This window comes from Zootoca vivipara, chromosome 5 (assembly GCF_965207765.1).
Source record: "Zootoca vivipara chromosome 5, rZooViv2.hap1.1, whole genome shotgun sequence".
Lineage (NCBI taxonomy): Eukaryota > Metazoa > Chordata > Lepidosauria > Squamata > Lacertidae > Zootoca > Zootoca vivipara.
Window position 1 is genome coordinate 56,750,984 of NC_142588.1, and position 18,478 is coordinate 56,769,461.

Below are 18,478 nucleotides of genomic sequence, written 5' to 3' on the forward strand. Positions count from 1 at the left end.
TCACAAACTAGTTGGAACACTTGCAGTAAGCTCCGCCTTCCAGAATGTTCTTCTCCCATGTTTTGTCCTAAGCAAAAAGCTGTTGTCCTGCCCTTGCTTCTATATGACGGGAATATTCCTGTTTTGAAACAGCTCCGAGTGAACCAGGATGAACCGATGGAAGACTATCCTTTGAAGTTAGAAGATGGCAGGGAGGAAGACTCAAGAAATGCTGCCCACCGTTATGGAGTGGGGCAAACAACTAAGGACCAAATGAGAACCAATGTTATCAATGAAATCCTAAGCACAGAAAGAGATTACATCAAGCATCTGAAGGACATATGTGAGGTAACAAGTCACACGGATAAAAGAAGTTCAGAAGCTGAATTTTAGAAATATGTTTGAAATATGGAACTCTATAGGAGTTCCTTGAAAACCTTGATTTCATCATTGAGTTCAACATGACATTGTTGCTCTAAACGTGGTGTCCTCCAGATGTTGTTGGATGACAACTCCCTCCATGGTGATGAGAGTTGAGTCCAACATCTGGATAGCACCAGCCTCGGGAAGGTGATCTACTTCAGTGGAAATGGTTTTGGTCAGACTCGAGCAGCAAGTTCCTTCAAAAGCTCCATATAGAATTCCTATCAACCGTAGTCTTTTATTCTACTATTGAATCATATTTTTTTCCACTTACAACATTAGAACACATTGTGCAGCATAACCTTTGGTCACAAAGGAGATAGTAAAATGTTACTAAAATGCACACATTTGCCTTTTGCCTTGGGTGTCACAAGACATTAAGTTTTAGCAGTTTCTAGGACGCGGGTGCCGCTGTGGTCTAAACCAGAGAGCCTAGGGCTTGCTGATCAGAAGGTTGGGGGGGGTCGAATCCCTGCGATGGGGTGAGCTCCCGTTGCGCAGTCCCAGCTCCTGCCCACCTAGCAGTTCGAAAGCACATCAAAGTGCAAGTAGATAAATCGGTACTGCTCTGGCAGGAAGGTAAACGGTGTTTCCATGTGCTGCTCTGGTTCGCCAGAAGCGGCTTAGTCATGCTGGCCACATGACCCGGAAGCTGTACACTGGCTCCCTCGGCCAGTAAAGCGAGATGAGTGCTTTACCGCAACTGGACCTAACAGTCAGGGTACCTTTACCTTTACCTTTAGGAAAACCATAAAATGCAAATGGAGCATTTTTGTACACCTTTCTGAGTTCCTTAAAATTGTAGAGTGTATCTTCTGCATGTCACCCCAGAAGCAGCTTAGCTTTACTTCACTGGAGAATTCTCCGATGTCTGCCTTTAGTGCTGCATTTCAAAGTAGAGGCATTATCCTTTGCATTGGTTGCCTGAATATTGCATGCAGACATCAGAAGTATTTTTGTTTCTGCAGTAATCATCATTTTCATGGCAGGTCCATAATCTCTGAGGTGCTTTAGCTGTTAAATGTATTGCCAAGGATGAGTTGGGCTGCAGTTCTCTTTGGTTTTGTTTCCCAAGGAACCTGAATCATAAAACAGTACTTGTTTACAGGGCTATATAAAACAATGCCGTAAAAGAGCAGACATGTTCACAGAGGAGCAGCTGAAGACAATCTTTGGGAATATTGAAGACATCTACAAGTGCCAGAAAAAATTTGTTAAAGCGCTGGAGAAGAAATTCAACAAAGATTACCCACACCTCAGTGAGGTGGGGTGCTGCTTCTTAGAATATGTAAGTTGACAGCTGAATTATGTGGGAAAGTATTGACATTATTCCTGTTATTGTGACTACAGAGGTGGTGATTACATTTGAACATTTGGCTTGGGAATGGGAGGGAGTTGAGGGAGGCAAGAGGGTCTAGGATTAGAGTTTACCTGGACATGTTTTGATTATAAAATTGCTGCACCACCCTTAGAACAATAGTTGTTACTACCTTAGCTGGACAAGCCGGATCAGGGCTTAGTTGTCCCTGGCAGATCTAATTTTGACTTTATCTCTTATCTCTCTCTTTTTAAACTGATCCCTTTTTCCACAGTTTAATCTCACTACAGGGCTTCTCTTGTTCTGTTTCATGTGCCTCTTCTGTCTATAGCCAGCCTCTGGATATTTCACTTCCATTTAGTTATTGCCTCCCTCCCTTCTCTTTTTTTGTGCTTTTAAAAGAACATCTTGTTCCCCGTGTTCTTCCTTCCTTCACCTGTTCTGTTTGTGATCTTTGAAGCAGGGATCCTTTCTATCATTGTTTTTTTTCAAGTAAAAAGCTTTATTTTTATAGATCAGAAATGTAATGGTATAAATGTTGACTTATATGAAATGTGGCTGAATCAAATCTGGGATGTGGCACTAATGGATGAAATCACTGAAAAACTAGATGAACGAAGAATAAAGAAACAGACACTTTCCAATAAGTGTCTCTCTGACTTTATTGCATACACATATACAAAAGAGCATGCCTGTCTACCACCAGCAATTCACAGCAAATCATGGACTTCTCTCTAACATCTCTCAGTAGGCTGACTTTCAAACTATTTGTTGGCATCCATTTGTCTTGAGAGACAATGGAGTGTGCCTCCGGGGTGAAGTCAAACAGCAGCATTTGCAGCACCAAAGTGACCTCCCCTGGGCACAAGCCTTGCCAGTATGCATGGAGGTCCTGGGCTACTCAGGCAACAAAGATCCCCTTCTCAGCCTTGCTAATGTTGTCCAAAGCAAAGAAAAGCAATTCATTTGGCACCAGCTGGGCTGCAGGAGTTGCTGGAAGGAGGAATACAAGGCACCATCCAACTGTCTTGGGGACTCCTTTCTGGATTTGTGTAGGGCTTAAGCCTTAGCCTTTTCTTCTCCTGAAGATATCCCACAAGGCAGCGGAGGTTTCGGATCAGAGTTTTTCTTCTCCTAGACTGGCCACCTTCCCAGGTCAGCGAGCCCCACCTGCTCTTCCTACAGTTTTTTCCCCTGTTTCTCTTGTATGAATCTGTTCTTCCATGGGAGGATGGGCGGAGAATCTATTGAATTTTATTGTTCTGTATAATACCTGTGAAAGATAAATAAACAGTTAAAATAATAAATGTACTACTAGTAGTAGTATTAGTAGTAATAATTTTTTTCCCTTCCAATTTAGCAAAACGAGTTCCAGATCTATTCTGAGTACTGCAATAACCACCCCAATGCCTGCATGGAGCTTTCCCGACTCACCAAAGTGAGCAAGTATGTTTATTTCTTCGAAGCATGTCGCCTGCTTCAGAAGATGATCGACATCTCTCTGGATGGCTTCCTCCTGACTCCAGTGCAGAAGATTTGCAAGTACCCCCTGCAGCTTGCAGAACTGCTGAAATATACCAACCCACAACACAGGTATGGAGGATTAGAAAGGCGCAGGGAGGGTACATATCCTGTCTCAGATGCAGCCATCTTAGTTTGTTCCTCCTTTGATACTTGTAAAAATTAGTTGGCAGTAACTTTAGCAGGCCTTTCTTTATGGTTGTGTCTAGGTCCCATTTTGTTTTTGTGACCTTCCAGTGATCAAATAGGCTTTTTCTCTGGAACTTGAAAACGGTCAAAGTTTTTGCAGCTAATGCCCATCGGGGGTGGTTTTGCTGATGCAACAAAGCTTAAGCAGGTCTGAAGCAGAAACCGGTGTCTCAATGGTTGATGTGGTTATGGAAGCTGCTTCCTCCAGATACTGAGGATGTGCCTGCAATTCCTGGTGCCCTGAACTGCAAGTTAAGTACAAGAAAGGGCAGCGACGTATGTTGTGTGGCGTATAATGTGATGGGGGAGAATTCCAAGTGGACACCACTCCAGGTCCTGTACAGAGAAGCACGGGAGTGCAATCACAGCAGTTGCTAGCTTCACAGTTATTTATACTGCCGAAGTGTTTCGCAGGCATCAGCAAACTAAGTCACAAGTTGTAACTCTTCTATATTATCTCTGCACCGCAGATAGGGAAACTATTAAAGCTCGAGCAGTTACATCAGATGTACTTCAAGTCAGGGGTAGAGCTCCTGGCTGTTCTTTTTTTCTTTTTCTTTAACCCCATAATTTGCTTGCTGGTTTCTTATGCTTTGGAGAAGAGGGCCACTCATTCCCTTTGCACTGTGGCTGCTTCATGTTGACATCTCTAATGTCATTTAAAACCTAGGGATTTTAAGGACGTCGAAGCCGCTTTGAATGCCATGAAGAACGTAGCACGACTCATCAACGAGAGGAAGAGGCGTTTGGAAAACATAGACAAAATTGCTCAGTGGCAAAGTTCAATAGAGGACTGGGAGGTAAAGAAATGTTCTTGTGGCTTCTCCACTAGGGAAGATTATTCTTTATTATAAACATGCACAAAAGCCACAAGGCTGCACTGAGAATCTGCCTCCTGAGTATCTTGCCCATTTACCTTGACTTGGTCAAGGCTTCAGATCCCCACATGCCATGAAGGCGTCCTCGTGCAACACATCCACCTGTCCCTTTTATTGATCCCATTAACTCTTGTTCCAGAGCAGTAGATTATCAGATCAAGTCATAAGTTAGCCAGATGAATTTTAATATCTTCCTGGATTTAATTTCTCACACTTGCTAATTATTGAAGTTAGAATAAACATTTTTATTAGCCAAACTGTTTGCAAGCATTCTCAGACTGGTGGGACTTGATATTTACTGCCGATGAAACTCTTAAGTTGCAAACTTGGGCTCTCATTCCAGGAATAAGTTCCATTATAGCCAATTAAGGTCAAGGTGCAAAAACTTTCTCGTGAAATGGTGCATACTTCAAAATGTGTTGAGAGTAAAGGGCCTATGCAGATTTCTTTTGAAATGTACTTGGTGAAAAGTCTTCGTTCCTGTTAATACTGTTCTGCAGATCAGGAGTGGAGAACCTCAATGTCCGAATGTAGCCCTTTGGTTCTCTCTATTTCATAGAATCATAGAGTTGGAAGAGACCACAAGGGCCATCCAGTCCAACCCCCTGCCAAGCAGGAAACACCATCAAAGCATTCTTGACATATGGCTGTCAAGCCTCTGCTTAAAGACCTCCAAAGAAGGAGACTCCACCACACTTCTTGGCAGCAAATTCCACTGCCGAACAGCTCTTACTATTTCTCTGACCCTAGGTCACACACCCTCACTAGTCCTGGCCATGCCTTCCTGGAGGGCTTTTGCTTGGGTGAAATGTGTCCTCAAACTGTGATAAAGGTCACTTGATTCCTTGATTAAAGATGGATAGAAACCTTTGACTTCCGCATGCCTGGAATGTAGAAAACTTTAAAGAAGAGTGACTTTTATTGCTCTGCTCATTCTTGCCTCCGGCCCCACCTACCACTTGCATGTGGCCCTCAGAAAGTTTCCATGAATGAATGAATGTGGCCCTCTGGATAAATATGTTTTCCTGCCTCTTATTTAGGTCCACAAGCAATGGTGGATGTCAAAGAGGCCATGTTCTCTTAGGTCAGCTACACTTGTAGCCACAATCCAACACAGAATTAAATGCATTTTAAAGCACGAATATCAATAGGCTTAAGATTTTTGCCTCATAAATCTTGAACCTCCTTGCTGCCCATGGAGGGTAGTGAGGAGCAACCACCATTGACTTGTGATGTGACTGGAAACCTCTAAAGTTAAGCGTGATGTTTAACTTTAGAGGTTTCCAGTCATATCGTGAGTCAATGGTGGTTGCTCCTCGCTACCCTCCATGGGCAGCAAGGAGGTTCAGGCAGGGGAAAACCAAGATTTATGAGGCAAAAATCCTGGCAACATTCCCCAGTGGGGTCAGGGGAGCTCACTGCATCCCACTGTGCCCCACAAGCCATGTCTACCAACAACACCGGTCTTCCAAGGACCACACCGTGAAATGGATTGATTATTTATAAGATGTAACGGAGGTGCTGCTTGTAAGGTGAAAAAAGAAGCCAGCTGGAAGAACAGTTTAACAACAAGTGAAGGATGTCAACTGGAAATGATACAGCTATGTGAGGAAATGATGATGATCATATGTTTGCATTAAATTAAATGAATTTGGTTTGATTTGTAATAATTTGGGAAATTAATAAAAATAATTTGAAAAAGTAAAAAAAAAAAAAAAGAACACTTAACTTTCTTGCGTTTGGTCTACTGGCAACAACCACTTTTATATGTGTGTTTTGAGCTTTAATAGGGAAATATCTGGGAGTGCAAGGCTAGGAAGCTGGTTAATTTTTAAAAAAACAACACCGTCTTGTTTGGCCCCAGAGTATCTCCACAATAGGCTGCTATATATTACTTGTCAGCTTCTTTTGAGAAAGAAAATGACATGTCTCCTGTGTTTGTGAGTGACAGGGTGAAGATGTCCTTGTGAAGAGTTCTGAACTTATCTACTCTGGGGAATTAACCAAAATTTCCCAGCCTCAAGCAAAGAGCCATCAAAGAATGTTCTTCCTCTTTGATCATCAGCTTGTCTGCTGCAAGAAGGTAAGCTAAGCAAGCCGTGTCCACCTCTGCCAGTTAACACTCCCCACCGATAGTGGAATTCCCCACTGCTTTTCATTGTTTTGCACTCAAGCATTGCATTAAAGAACATCCCAGTGTGTCAGGGTGATGGCATCAATCTAAGCGTCGCTATTCATATAAATCAAGGAAAGGGTTTACTACTGCAGACTCGCCTTCCCTGCCATCGTTTCTTCCATGCTAGTCTACTGTGAATTTCTCTACCAACGGTTAATGAAAGAGCCTTGCCGTGGAGTGCTCTCCTGTGGCGCTGGAGGAAAGCGAAGCATTTAGCTTTTGTAAGATTAAAATACGGCAGCTGAAAATGCTATCAAATTAAATTCATCAGAAAGTCCCACCCACGTTCTTTCTAAGCATCAGGGCAATTTCTACGGTTGTATTGAATAGATAAGAGTCTAACAATGTTTCCACCTGCATATAGAAACGCTCATGTTATTCATTAAGATGCATGCTTGAGTAGAAATCTTACAAAGCCAAGCCCAGGAGGTGGGATGAGGAAAAGGTCACATCCTGCTTGGAGGCTTCCTATGGGTATTTGACTGGCCACTGTGAAACAGAATATTGGACTAGATAGGCCTTTTGTCTGACTCAGCAGGAATCTTACGTTTTCATTTCCTTCAGTAATAGGAGTCATCATAATCCTTGCAACAGCAGTGATGGGTTTTATCCTATCTGTGTCTTCTATTATTATTATGATGATGATTATTATACTAAGTCTTTGATATGACCACAATTAATAGGATGGTGCAGTTACAATATTCCCATCGGTGTCTGTGCATCACATAAGACACAGCCCCCTGGTTAGGGGAAAATATGTTGAAGAATCTGCCCATTTGTTCATAGAACATGCACTCTGGCTGCAAGATCACCAAAAGGATATATATCTTAGGGGAGCATTTCAACAGATGCAAGTGTTGAAATCACATCTTATCAGTTGCCATGGAAATTTTGAATACTGAAAAAATACTTAAAGCGCAAAGAGCCCGTACCGTATGTGGCCTTGAGAGAGCTGGCAGCTTCTCTTGATACATTCCACATGGATTCATTGAACCGAATAAACATTTTTCAGAACTGCACAATATTCTTGCAGGGTATGAAACATTCTGCAGCACAACTGAAGAATTTGTTTGTGTGGCTGTAGCAAAGTACCTAACATGTACATCCATTTGTTTTGTTTACATTTAATAAGTCTAACTCTGTAAGAAGGACATGTAATGGGAGACCAGCCCCCTAACTTTTCAGATTGTTTGTTTTATCTGCCATACTGCCACACAAAATGGTACTGACTTCCTATGTGAACCTTATGATGTAAACTGATGATATTGTAGGTAGGTTGTGAAGTGACATTTGTGAGCATCTGGTTTGGGTAAAGGCTCCAGAAATCATGTCAGGAGTTAGGTTTGAATAATCATTTCCACATAAAATTATGTACCTTGGGAGGGGAACAAAATGCTTTATTTAAAACTGGTTCTGATTGGGGAGAAGACCCCACCCCCCAAAAAAAACTTTAACCCTAGTTTCCATGTAAATTAGTATTAGTTTCAGTTATGCATCTTATGAGTTAAACCAGGCACCCCAAACTTCGGCCCTCCAGATGTTTTGGACTACATTTCCCATCTTCCCTGACCACTGGTCCCGTTAGCTAGGGATCATGGGAGTTGTAGGCCAAAACATCTGGAGGGCCGCAGTTTGGGGGTGCCTGAGTTAAACGAAAGGTGTCTGAAATAGGGCACTTTGGGGTGTCTGATTTGGGTAAGCCCCACTAAAATTGTGCCAGGTTTTATGTTTTAGCTGTCAGAATACATTTCTGCACAAAATGCCACAGGACCATTTCCAACCATGTGTGTTATAATGTAATCAGAGGTACTTTGAGTTTCTTGAAGGGTGATGCCCTACAGCCTAAAGGCCCCTAGGCTGTTCAATAAGACTTAAATTTCTTGTGTATATGTACAAAAGCCCACCTCTTGCCATGCTTGGGAGAATGGAAATACACAGTGGGCTTTTGAGCTTAAGTACAATCACTTAGTCACTCAGTAAGTTAGTAACCTAAAAATCATGTGTACAATATTGTTTGTACAGTACAACCAGAAGAAATTCTTGCGCAACTATTACACTCAATTTAATGAGTGCAAACCTACCATACATTCTCCGAGCAATTAAAAACTACCAAGACTTCCTAGGGCAGTATCACAACTTTCCTTGTTGTATTAGTAGTGACATTAGAAACCCTTACTCTGTTTATGTTACAAGAGATTGGACAGTAGCAGCTGATTTTTACACTCCTCTCTGTCTTACCGGTATTTAGTAATGTGCCAGGGAAGATTCAGTTGTAGGTTTTCTCTTGGGTTGCATTTGGTGACTTTTGTGATTTCCCCAACCCTGTGTTGGAATACACCTCTTCGAATTGCTGTTCCCACAGACAAAGGGAGAGTAACTTAATATAAATTCTGAAAATATATAACTGTAAAAAGAAAATAATAAACATTCATTGTTAAAAAAGAAAGAAAGAAAATATATAACTGTAGATGAACCTCCATGCTGGAAAAATAACCACAATCGCTACATTCATTCATTCATTCATTCATTCATTCATTCATTCATTCATTCATTCTACCTCCACTTTCTGAAGCAGAATATGCCTCAATGGGAATCGTATTTGAGGAGAGGGCTGTTGGGCTCAAATCCTACCTTAGGGCTTCCCATGGGCAACTGGTTGGCCTCTGTGAGAAACCAGTTGTTAGGCTAGCTGGGCCATTGGCCTGATTGGCTTTTCTGAAGTTCTGACATATATATTATTTCGCACATGGTAGCCCATGCATATTTCTGTCTTGAGTATTCATGCATCAGGAGACCCCGAGGAGAAGCCAGAGTGGGACATGACTATACTTTTCCTCTTAGGATCTCCTGCGACGTGACATCCTGTACTATAAGAGTCGAATCGGCATGGACAACATGGAGATTCTGGATGTGGAAGATGGGAAAGACAAGGACTTCAACGTCACCATTAAAAATGCATTCAAGTTGCACTGCAGGGACACTGAGGAAGTCCACTTATTCTGTGCAAAAAAGCCAGAGCAGAAGCAGCGTTGGCTCAAGGCCTTTGAGAACGAAAGGAAGCAGGTTCAGCTTGACCAGGAAACCGGTATGCAACAGTTGCTGGGATTGCTGCTTAAGGCATTGTGCAGCCATTAAGCAGAGAAAACCCTTTCCCCAGAAGATTCTCACCCGCCCCACTTGAGCTGCACGTCAAACTTTTGAAATACTCTCCTTTCCCTACGGATGTAACAAACGAAACATTGCCTAGGGTCTTAAGAGGGCCCTCCTATGTAATCCTTCTGTCTCATGGGTGCACTGGTCCACTAGCTGCGCTAAAGCATCTCCGGAGTCAGGGGTGGGGAGCCCCTTTCAGCCCAAGGGCTTCCTTCCCCCTTGGAGAAACTTCCAGTGGTGGGTGGGGACAAAGGGAAAAGTGGCCAGAGCAGCGGGGCTGATTTCCAAGTCATTGTGCACAGAATCAAGCTGCTAGTGTAATTTTTGCTTCTTGGGATTTTCCACTTGACACCCCACACACACACACACACCTTGGTTGCTGTGCGTGTTTTTCTATGAAGCACATTGCAAAGGCACAGCTGAGCTAATGAGTTTTGTTTCATCTTCTAGGTTTTTCCATTACTGAGGTGCAGAAGAAACAAGCCATGCTTAATGCCAGCAAACAGAACCAGAGTGGAAAACCAAAAGGCAAGTCAGGATAGCTATCCGTCCCTTTTATCTCTCCAACAGGGGAATCATCCCAAGTTCTAGTATTAGGAGGGGAGACACCTTTTCTCTTTTCACACCATACATTTCAGAGCATCCCGAACATGTTGAGCTGCCTTCAGCCCTGCCAAGGAGATCCAGGATACAGGGCAATGTACAAGAACCTCCCCTTGGAAGCTAGTTTTATTCAGTTGGACGCATCAACCCAAAAGCAAAGTACCTGCTTCAGAGGTAGAATTCTCCTCAGAACAGCAGAGGAAGGCAGGACCCCCCCCCCCAAAAGATCTCCACTTGCTGCAATTCCATAATAATCAGGCCTCCCAGGTTTGCTGTTTAAAGAAATCTGCATGTCAAATGCAAATTTAATGTGATGCCTAGCCACATTTCAAGATAAAAATATTACTAGTGGCACGTGTGTTCAGAAATGGTAGTTGTGCTGCAGATGGCTTGAGCACGAGGACCCTTTTATCAGCTTTTTCTCCTTCACCAAGTGTCGTGAGATCAGGAGGAAGATGGACATAAGAGATAATAAGGTCCTGTTGGATGCTTTCCCTAAAAGGCAGCGTTGAGTTAATGTGAAGAATTATCCTATTAAATTTAGATCATGCTGGGCATCAGGGGCAAGAATGCGTTGAATCTGTGTCAATGTAACCTTTTATCCTCTTGCTCATGTTGTTAACAGTGGTCACCCGGACATACTACGATTTCTTGATGCGCCAGAAGCACCCCACATTGCCGACAAACCTCCCCCAGCAGCAGGTTTTCATGTTGGCGGAGCCCAAGCGCAAGCCTTCGAATTTCTGGCAGAACATCAGCAGGCTGGCACCGTTTCGAAAATGAGGGGAAGCAGCCTGATCTTGTGCCTGAATACCTTCTGAGAAAGCACTTTATGCATCAGTCCTGCAAAACAAAGCACTTGCTCCCCCTCCTGGCTTTCAGAGGGATAGCACCTTCCCTTTACTCCCTTATTTCTTTTGCCAGACTGAATGAGCTCAAGAGTGTTACAACATGGACCATTTTTGTTGTTGTGTGTATGTACGCGTGTGTCTGTTAAAGTGAGCTGAGCCTGCCCATCTCTTTTGAATACCCAGGAAGAGAAAGCAAGAGGCTTGAGTTAGAACATAGTTGGAACCTTTCCTGTTTTCTTTCCTTAAAAAACAAAACAAAAAACCCCTTATTTTGTTGTTTTTCCTTTTGGACCATTCCTTCCCTTGGGACCATGATTTGCTTGCAGTTTCAACAAGGCCGCCAGACAAAATAGGGGCAAGGGGATGAGCAGTCCCAGTGCCCGCTTTGCATTTGCTCCAAAAAGCTGTTGAGTGTTGTTGCTGCTGTTACACACCGTTTTCTCCTGGGACGGCGGATTCCTTTCCTATCACCTTCCTCACGCCAGTTTTCACAGAAATCCCGAAGAATCCGAGCATGGCCAGGGAGCCACCTCCGACTTTCCTTTGCTGAAAGCAGAACTACTGACCACGAACCAGAACCCGACTGGCCAACCTGAAGCATGACTAACAGCCGAGACCTAGTTGAGTTAATGTACGTTGTGGGGGAGGGGGAAATGTGCCTAAATTAACTTTAAATTACTTTTATTCTCTACCAACACTTTGCCATAGTTCTTGGCCAATGAGTTTTTTTTGTCAGTGTTTTTAAATGTTTATTTATGGTAAAAGTGCAGATAACTGTATTTTGTAAGAGTTTGTAATCTGTCTTGTCAGATGTTAACTTGATGCCTGTTTTGTCTATTTTTTCCCCACTAAAGACCAAGGCCAACATTTGTAAGCCTATATTCCTAAAAAAAAAAGAAGAGACATGTCTGAAGGTGAATTTCAGGTGTACCAGTACCACTTACAAGCAAATCAGTATTATCCTTGGGAACTGTGCCACCCACGCAATAGTCTGCAGAGGCAGTGCGGGGATAGGAAGCCTGGGCCACAGAGTTCCAGAATTTATACAGAAGGGTGTATATATAGACAGATTGACACTTGAAAATGGTGGGCAAAAATACCCATGTAATCCTTGACTAGAAAAAAGAGAAAGATTTGCCTTACTATAGCAAGATAGCTAGAAGCCATAACTGACTGAATCCCATCCTTTAGGGATTTCCTGGTACTGTGAAGTTAAAAAGAAAACCATGTACTCTGGTATGAGGCTACTGTGAGGGGGCGAGCACTCAGAAGTCTGCCACAGAGATGCAGTGTTCAACTACGGTTAACCAGCCGATAGTTACGCAAATCCAGAAGCATGTACAAATTCATTCTTGCACTATATCTTTCCCCTCATGGGAGGGGCTACATTTAATTTCATAAAGAAACTTGTAAAAGTGATTGCCACTCCGTGTGTTGTCTGTTATAGAATTCTTGGTCCAACAGTCTTGTCCTTTGTGCCTGGTTATTCTTAAGTGAGCAGCGAGCTGCCTAGCAGGCTGGGCTCTATGGCCTTTGTTTCTCTCCAGCTCCAGCCATGTCAACAGCAAGGATGTGGAGTCCATGGTCCTCAAGCTCTTGCTGAATTTTTCAACTCCCATCATCCTTGATAGGCCACGCTGGCTGCAGTTGATAAGAGAGGACCACCACATCCACACCATACACGTAAAGCACACTCACACCATTGTAAGTCACGGCTCCCCCCGGTGCAAATCTTGGGAACTATTGTTTAAGGCTGATAAGAACTGTAGCTCTGTGAGGCATCTCCTAACAACACTTAACAAACTACAGGTCCCAGGATTTTGCAGAGGAAGCCTTGACTAAAATTATGCAAGAACGTTTTACATGTATGGTGTGTCTGTAGCCCAAGGAATCCAGCAAGAGATGGAGGACCTCAGTTTCACCACCTGGTCTAAAAGCTGGTTCACATGACTTAAGGATTGTAAGAGATGCATGTGGGACTGCAGCGTCAAGTGATGACTTGTATGTGGACATAATTTAACTTTTTACATAATTTCAAACATACCAAGCTTGGCCCCAAGATTTCAGAGCTTTTGCTGATGCAGCGGAGCTTTCAAATCTCCTTGCTGCTGCATCCCTAAAAGCAGGCCCTGTGAACTGAATGGGATGCGGCAGGGCAGGGGAACTAAGCTAAGCTAACTCATTGCCTTCTGCTCACACAAGCAACCGTTAAGACCAAACCCTGTATTTTTCAGTTTACATAACTGGCTGGAAGTCTTCAACTGATGAGAAACGATATGGATGCATCCCTGTTTGAAGCTCTCTTTAGTGCAATTACACTTTGATAGCTCCAGCACTCTGGGCTGTAGCATGAGATTTGGAGAGGCTAGATGCCAGCCTAGATATAGCCATCATGTACAAGATGACTCCTAATTTGTTAGTACAGTACTTTTATCTCTTGAACTGGTAGCGTGATTTCCAAGCCATTCAATCCACATGAGTGAGGCTAACAAAAGCCACCGACAACTTCCTGTGCAGTCAGGGCTCAGGTTTTACAATGACTCAAAAGTGGTGTGCCACAACATGACCAAGAGCCAAGAACGCTTCTGTCAGATGCATAAACCTGAAAATACCAATCGTATTAATGACACAGTTCACTTCAGCCATCTTCTAAGCACAGACGTATTTGAAGAAAAGTGATAGTGCAGTCGCCATAGAGACAAATGGCAGTCCAATAGCAAGAACGACCAGTTGGGAAGTAATGTGCCAGAGTTTCCTTTGCTTAACCAATGCAAACTATGCAGTCAGGTGGCTGGTGCTGCAAATGAAAGCACTTTTTACTTGTTGAGTAAATAGATCTTTTAACAACTCTCAGGAATTATCAGTCCCATGGGATAAATCATATACTATAGTGTACAGCAGTATAGATCAAGTACTGAAACGAGCGATGGATTGGTGCTGAACCAAGCCAGAACACCCCGCAACTGGGTTGTAACAACAGCCTGTTGCTTTTAACAATGGTAGATGGGTGTAAAGTTAGTGGCCTGCAGAGCCCAGAAAATGAATGTGACAACATAGCTTCCACTGCTCCAGGGATGTGGAACATGCAACCCCCCAAGAGTTGATTAAAGTCTATAAAGAATGGATTAAATGGATTAAAGGTCTAAAGAAAACAGGTGAAACTTGTGGAGTTACTAATAATTAAATACCAAGAATTAGTTTTGTGTGAATCTGCCACCACCCATTACTGGAATACTGGTCCGGAAAAGTGCCCCCCCCCCAAAATCTCACCCCCAACTTAGCTTAGTGCCTGACATGCTTCAGAGTCCCCCATAACCCATATAAACAGACAGGACTGCCATCTTGCTGCTATTCAGGAACTTCACAGAATAAGCAGAATTCTCATTTTTGGGTTTGCATATATATAGGAAATTAACTTCCACAGAAGAATGTCAGCACAGGGAAAACCTCTTATAGTAATTCTCTGCGAAAGCATGCAGTAATATAGGATCTTTGATACCACCAGCAAAAGGGAAAAGTGTGCTATACAACCAACTTAAGGACCGATGCCAATTTAACACTTTTCCCTTTTGAGTAAAGCAAGCAGCTCTTTTGACATGTGGTTGATTTGAGGCAGCAAGCTAAGCACACCAAGTTACATTACAGGGACAAAGGCAGGGAACCTGTGGCTCTCCTCATGTGAAGACGCTCCATCATCTCCAGCTAGCATAGTCAACTGGCAGGTAAGGTGAGTGTTTTGAGGTCTGTAGTTGTTCAAGGAAAATAAAAACAAGACTAAAGGACCACGATAAGCAACACAGTCAATCTTTATTGAAAACTGAAGTATTAATACATAACAATTCCTGTTACATAAACGTGCTTTTAAGAATTTAACTCTGAGCTCATCTACTCATTGGATTGCATAAAAATAAAAATGAATTTTACACAGTTGGCTCAGAATGAAATTGCCACTCCTATGTGTTGATGCAATAGTTCAATGCAGATATGATGCTTTAAACTGGTTCTGGAAGACAACATTGACCTAAACTTGGAAAAAGTACCAATACAACTGCTTTAAGACAGTCTTCTTTAAAAAAAAAGTTATAAAAAAGGAAACCTGTGTCTATTTCATAACAAACACTATTACTGGGGCCTCTTGCACCTCTGTTGCATGCACTCCCCCTTTTCACCCCACAAGGGCAGCCAATAATAGCACTACAATAAAATCCCACTAACAAATCCATTCTACTAAAACAAGTCTGTACAGCAGCAAGCTAAATGAAACTTCCCCGGTTTGCTTGCTAAGTGCTCAAAAGTCACATCAGATTGGAAAAAACCACACAGATCATGTCGGGTAATTAGAGGTCAAAACTATTTAGAATATTTTGATACACTAAGTTGGCTCCTGACACTGCGATACTCAAAATGTATTCCAAGTCACATTAGAAAGGGTCAGGTCCCCCCCCCCCCGGCCTTCACTAGCCTGAAAAGGCAGTTCAAGAATCCTGTTGGTTTGAGATATTAATGCAAAAACATGCTTATGTAGCTTTTACCCCTTCCATTTCTATTGAAGACTTACAGCTTGACTAAAGAGATCCTTCACAGATGACTCAAAACACACATGCAGCTTCCTTGCCTGCACAACCTTCCTCCTCTTCAGAATGAAGGAAGTTTTACAGGCTAAAAAAGTAGTATCTATACAGCACCACTCAAGTTAGTAGGCAAGGAGCTTGGAAAAAGCTCCATGTGCCCACACCCGGGAAAAGAAACCACACAACCGAACTCTGGATTTGAGGCTTAGTACTTTACATGCAAAGACAGAAATGGCATTTGTACTATTTGATGTATTCTAGCAGAGATACCCAATAGGAAATGCTATGGTGAGCCTCACAACTATCGAGAAGTTAGTTAAAACCTCTCTATGGATGCCGACTTCTTTCAGAAGCAGCCGCTAAATATTTACCTAAGAGTGCCAACTCACCATTTTCATATAAGCAATTTAGATATTCTGCTTTGCGTAGAACAGTGTCATCCAATTTCTCTGCATTTCAATAAAACAAATTAAGCTAGCTTTACAATACTGTGCTCAACCAACAGGAACACTGCTCAATTGATTCACATAGGAATAGGAGAAAGATATGCCAAATTAATTCAGGGTTCTATACAGAAATTAGGATCTATGAAGATCAGCTGACATGGAATATCCCTATGCAAATATTGTTCCATAAAATTTAACCAGATTACAAGTGTTGCATTCTAAGTGGCTTTTCATTTACAGGAATTCAGCTGAAGTGAATCCCACCAAACAAGATTTCCATTATAGCATCATGCTACCTTTCATGGTTACTTTATGAGCTTGTCAGAGTACTTGAATTTCTGTAGCCTTCAACAATATTTTAGTTACACATTTATAATCAGGATTAATAATTGAGGTTTAGTTTCCTGTCAGTAGGTTAGTGCTAAACACCACCGACTAAATCTACCAATTCTTAGGCAAATGATGTTTCCATAGAATGTGACTATTTTGCTATTTTGCTCTTTTTTTTTAAAAAAAGAGACACTTAGAATACTGTGTTCTCTACCTTGGGAATGTCTCCTAAATGATACTTTGAACATTATTTAAAAACGTAACTTTTGAAGTTTAAAAGCCCAGATCCTTTTTTCTGTTATTGCTGTAATTGTTGATTACATTTAAGGCTGCGTTCATTTGAAAAAGCAGCTTGATTTGAGCCTTGTCTACACTGCATTAGCTCCCTTTATAACTTTCTGGGAAGCTCCAATGCAGCCACATACTAAAAATTTGAGGTTTTTACCCCACCCACCCATGCGTAACCCCCCCCCCCCGCCCTGGAATTCTAAAACAGGGAATGGAACAAACAGCAGAAGAAAGAATTCCACAACACCTCCTGCTGCCTATAACCCACTTGAAGTACAAATTTTCAGTTTCATATTCATGCTTTTTATTATTTGCAACAATATACCAAGCTATATACACCCCCTCATCGCTGTGCTTTTGGTTACTTTCCTATTGACTGTACTGGAGGTATGGAACTACCTCCCAAAAAAATGCCCTCTCCCTCCCTCCCTCCCTCCCACAGATTAGAATTTCTGGAAGGTGCAGTATCTTTTGCAAAAAGTACTATTCCCCCGCCCCTTGCAGATGAATCCCAAAACACAACTTAGAAAAAAGTGCTCAAGTGAGATCACCTAGAAAGCTGTTACTATTGCTGTGTCCAAAAAAGCAAGAGGAAGCATTTAGAAATCTGGGGCTTGAGGAGAATAAATAATAACTTGTCCTTACCATTCACAAAGTGCTGCATTAGCTGAAGAGAGCTCAGAGCATTTAAGAGACTGAAGGCAGCCGTGCTTACATTTGTTTTCAACATGTCCCCAACAAAGCCCCATTTTCAATGCTCATATCTGTGGCAAGAAATCTTTTATTCTAAACTTGCTAAAATGGACATTTGCCCACAATGGATGATCACTAGGTCTGTGGAGCACTTCGAAAATAAGATTTACAGATCAATTTCACAAATGGTATAGCTAAGCAGACTCGTCCAAAGCAGTACAAACTCCAAATGGTATGGGTAGGATTTTTTTGTGTTGTCATTGTTCACTGCATATGGGACTTTCTAAACTGCAACAAGTGCTCAAGATTAAAAAAAAATTTGTTGTGCTAAAGGCATTTGGATCAAGGGGGCCATCTACAATGTGCTCCTTGGAAAATTAACTTTATGAAACCTTACATTAAAAAATATATATATGAAGAGTGCCTATTATAAAACAAAATTATCAAGGCCCTCACCTCTACAAGGATATGAGATGTGGAATCCTCCTGCCCCAGGAAAATAAAGGACGGCAGCATTAAAATCAGCATGCATACTACACAGAAGTAGCTGCTAAATGCGATTTAAAAACTGATCACCCCAAAGTAAAGTACAGGGATACTCAATCTCACAATTAAAAAAAGAAGAAGCTTTTTGAGTAGTCTACCAACACTATAACCTAACATACAAATACCAACTTTTACCGGAACATTTTATAACCACTTACAGCAAAATTTGTTGTACCCCGTAAATACTGGGAAAATAATGTCCTGTTACTGTTTACCTAAATGGTGCCAATTTAAAGAAAGCCCTTGATTGCATTTACCACTGAAAGTAAACTAAACTAAAAATAAAATCTCATAATAATTTTGGTACACAAGTGGGTTCCAAGACTAGCCCTATCTCCCCACAGCATTGACTTAGGAACTTTTATAAAAACTTAAAAGTCATAGGCAAGGAATTCAGGAGTCACTCACTGCAATGAAACACTGCACCTGCTTTCTTAATTCACTGTCTTCTAAATGCAACTTAGGAAGCAATAAGGATATGATAAGAGATTATGCCAAAAATACTAATTAATG

General features: G+C 42.0%; 1 protein-coding gene across 3 annotated transcripts in view; it reads left to right on the forward strand.

The window, feature by feature from the left end:
* Positions 1–12,510, forward strand: part of ARHGEF4 (Rho guanine nucleotide exchange factor 4) — a 160,378-nt gene extending 147,868 nt beyond the window's left edge. For all 3 annotated transcript variants that reach the window (XM_035133510.3, XM_088670725.1, XM_088670726.1), the window contains 8 exons: positions 133–327; positions 1,511–1,690; positions 3,081–3,313; positions 4,101–4,230; positions 6,260–6,391; positions 9,326–9,569; positions 10,088–10,165; positions 10,866–12,510. In XM_035133510.3, the coding sequence (XP_034989401.3) occupies positions 133–327; positions 1,511–1,690; positions 3,081–3,313; positions 4,101–4,230; positions 6,260–6,391; positions 9,326–9,569; positions 10,088–10,165; positions 10,866–11,023 (1,350 nt within the window). In that variant the 3' untranslated portion in view covers positions 11,024–12,510. The remainder of the gene's footprint in view (positions 1–132; positions 328–1,510; positions 1,691–3,080; positions 3,314–4,100; positions 4,231–6,259; positions 6,392–9,325; positions 9,570–10,087; positions 10,166–10,865) is intronic.
* The last annotated feature ends 5,968 nt before the right edge of the window (positions 12,511–18,478 follow it).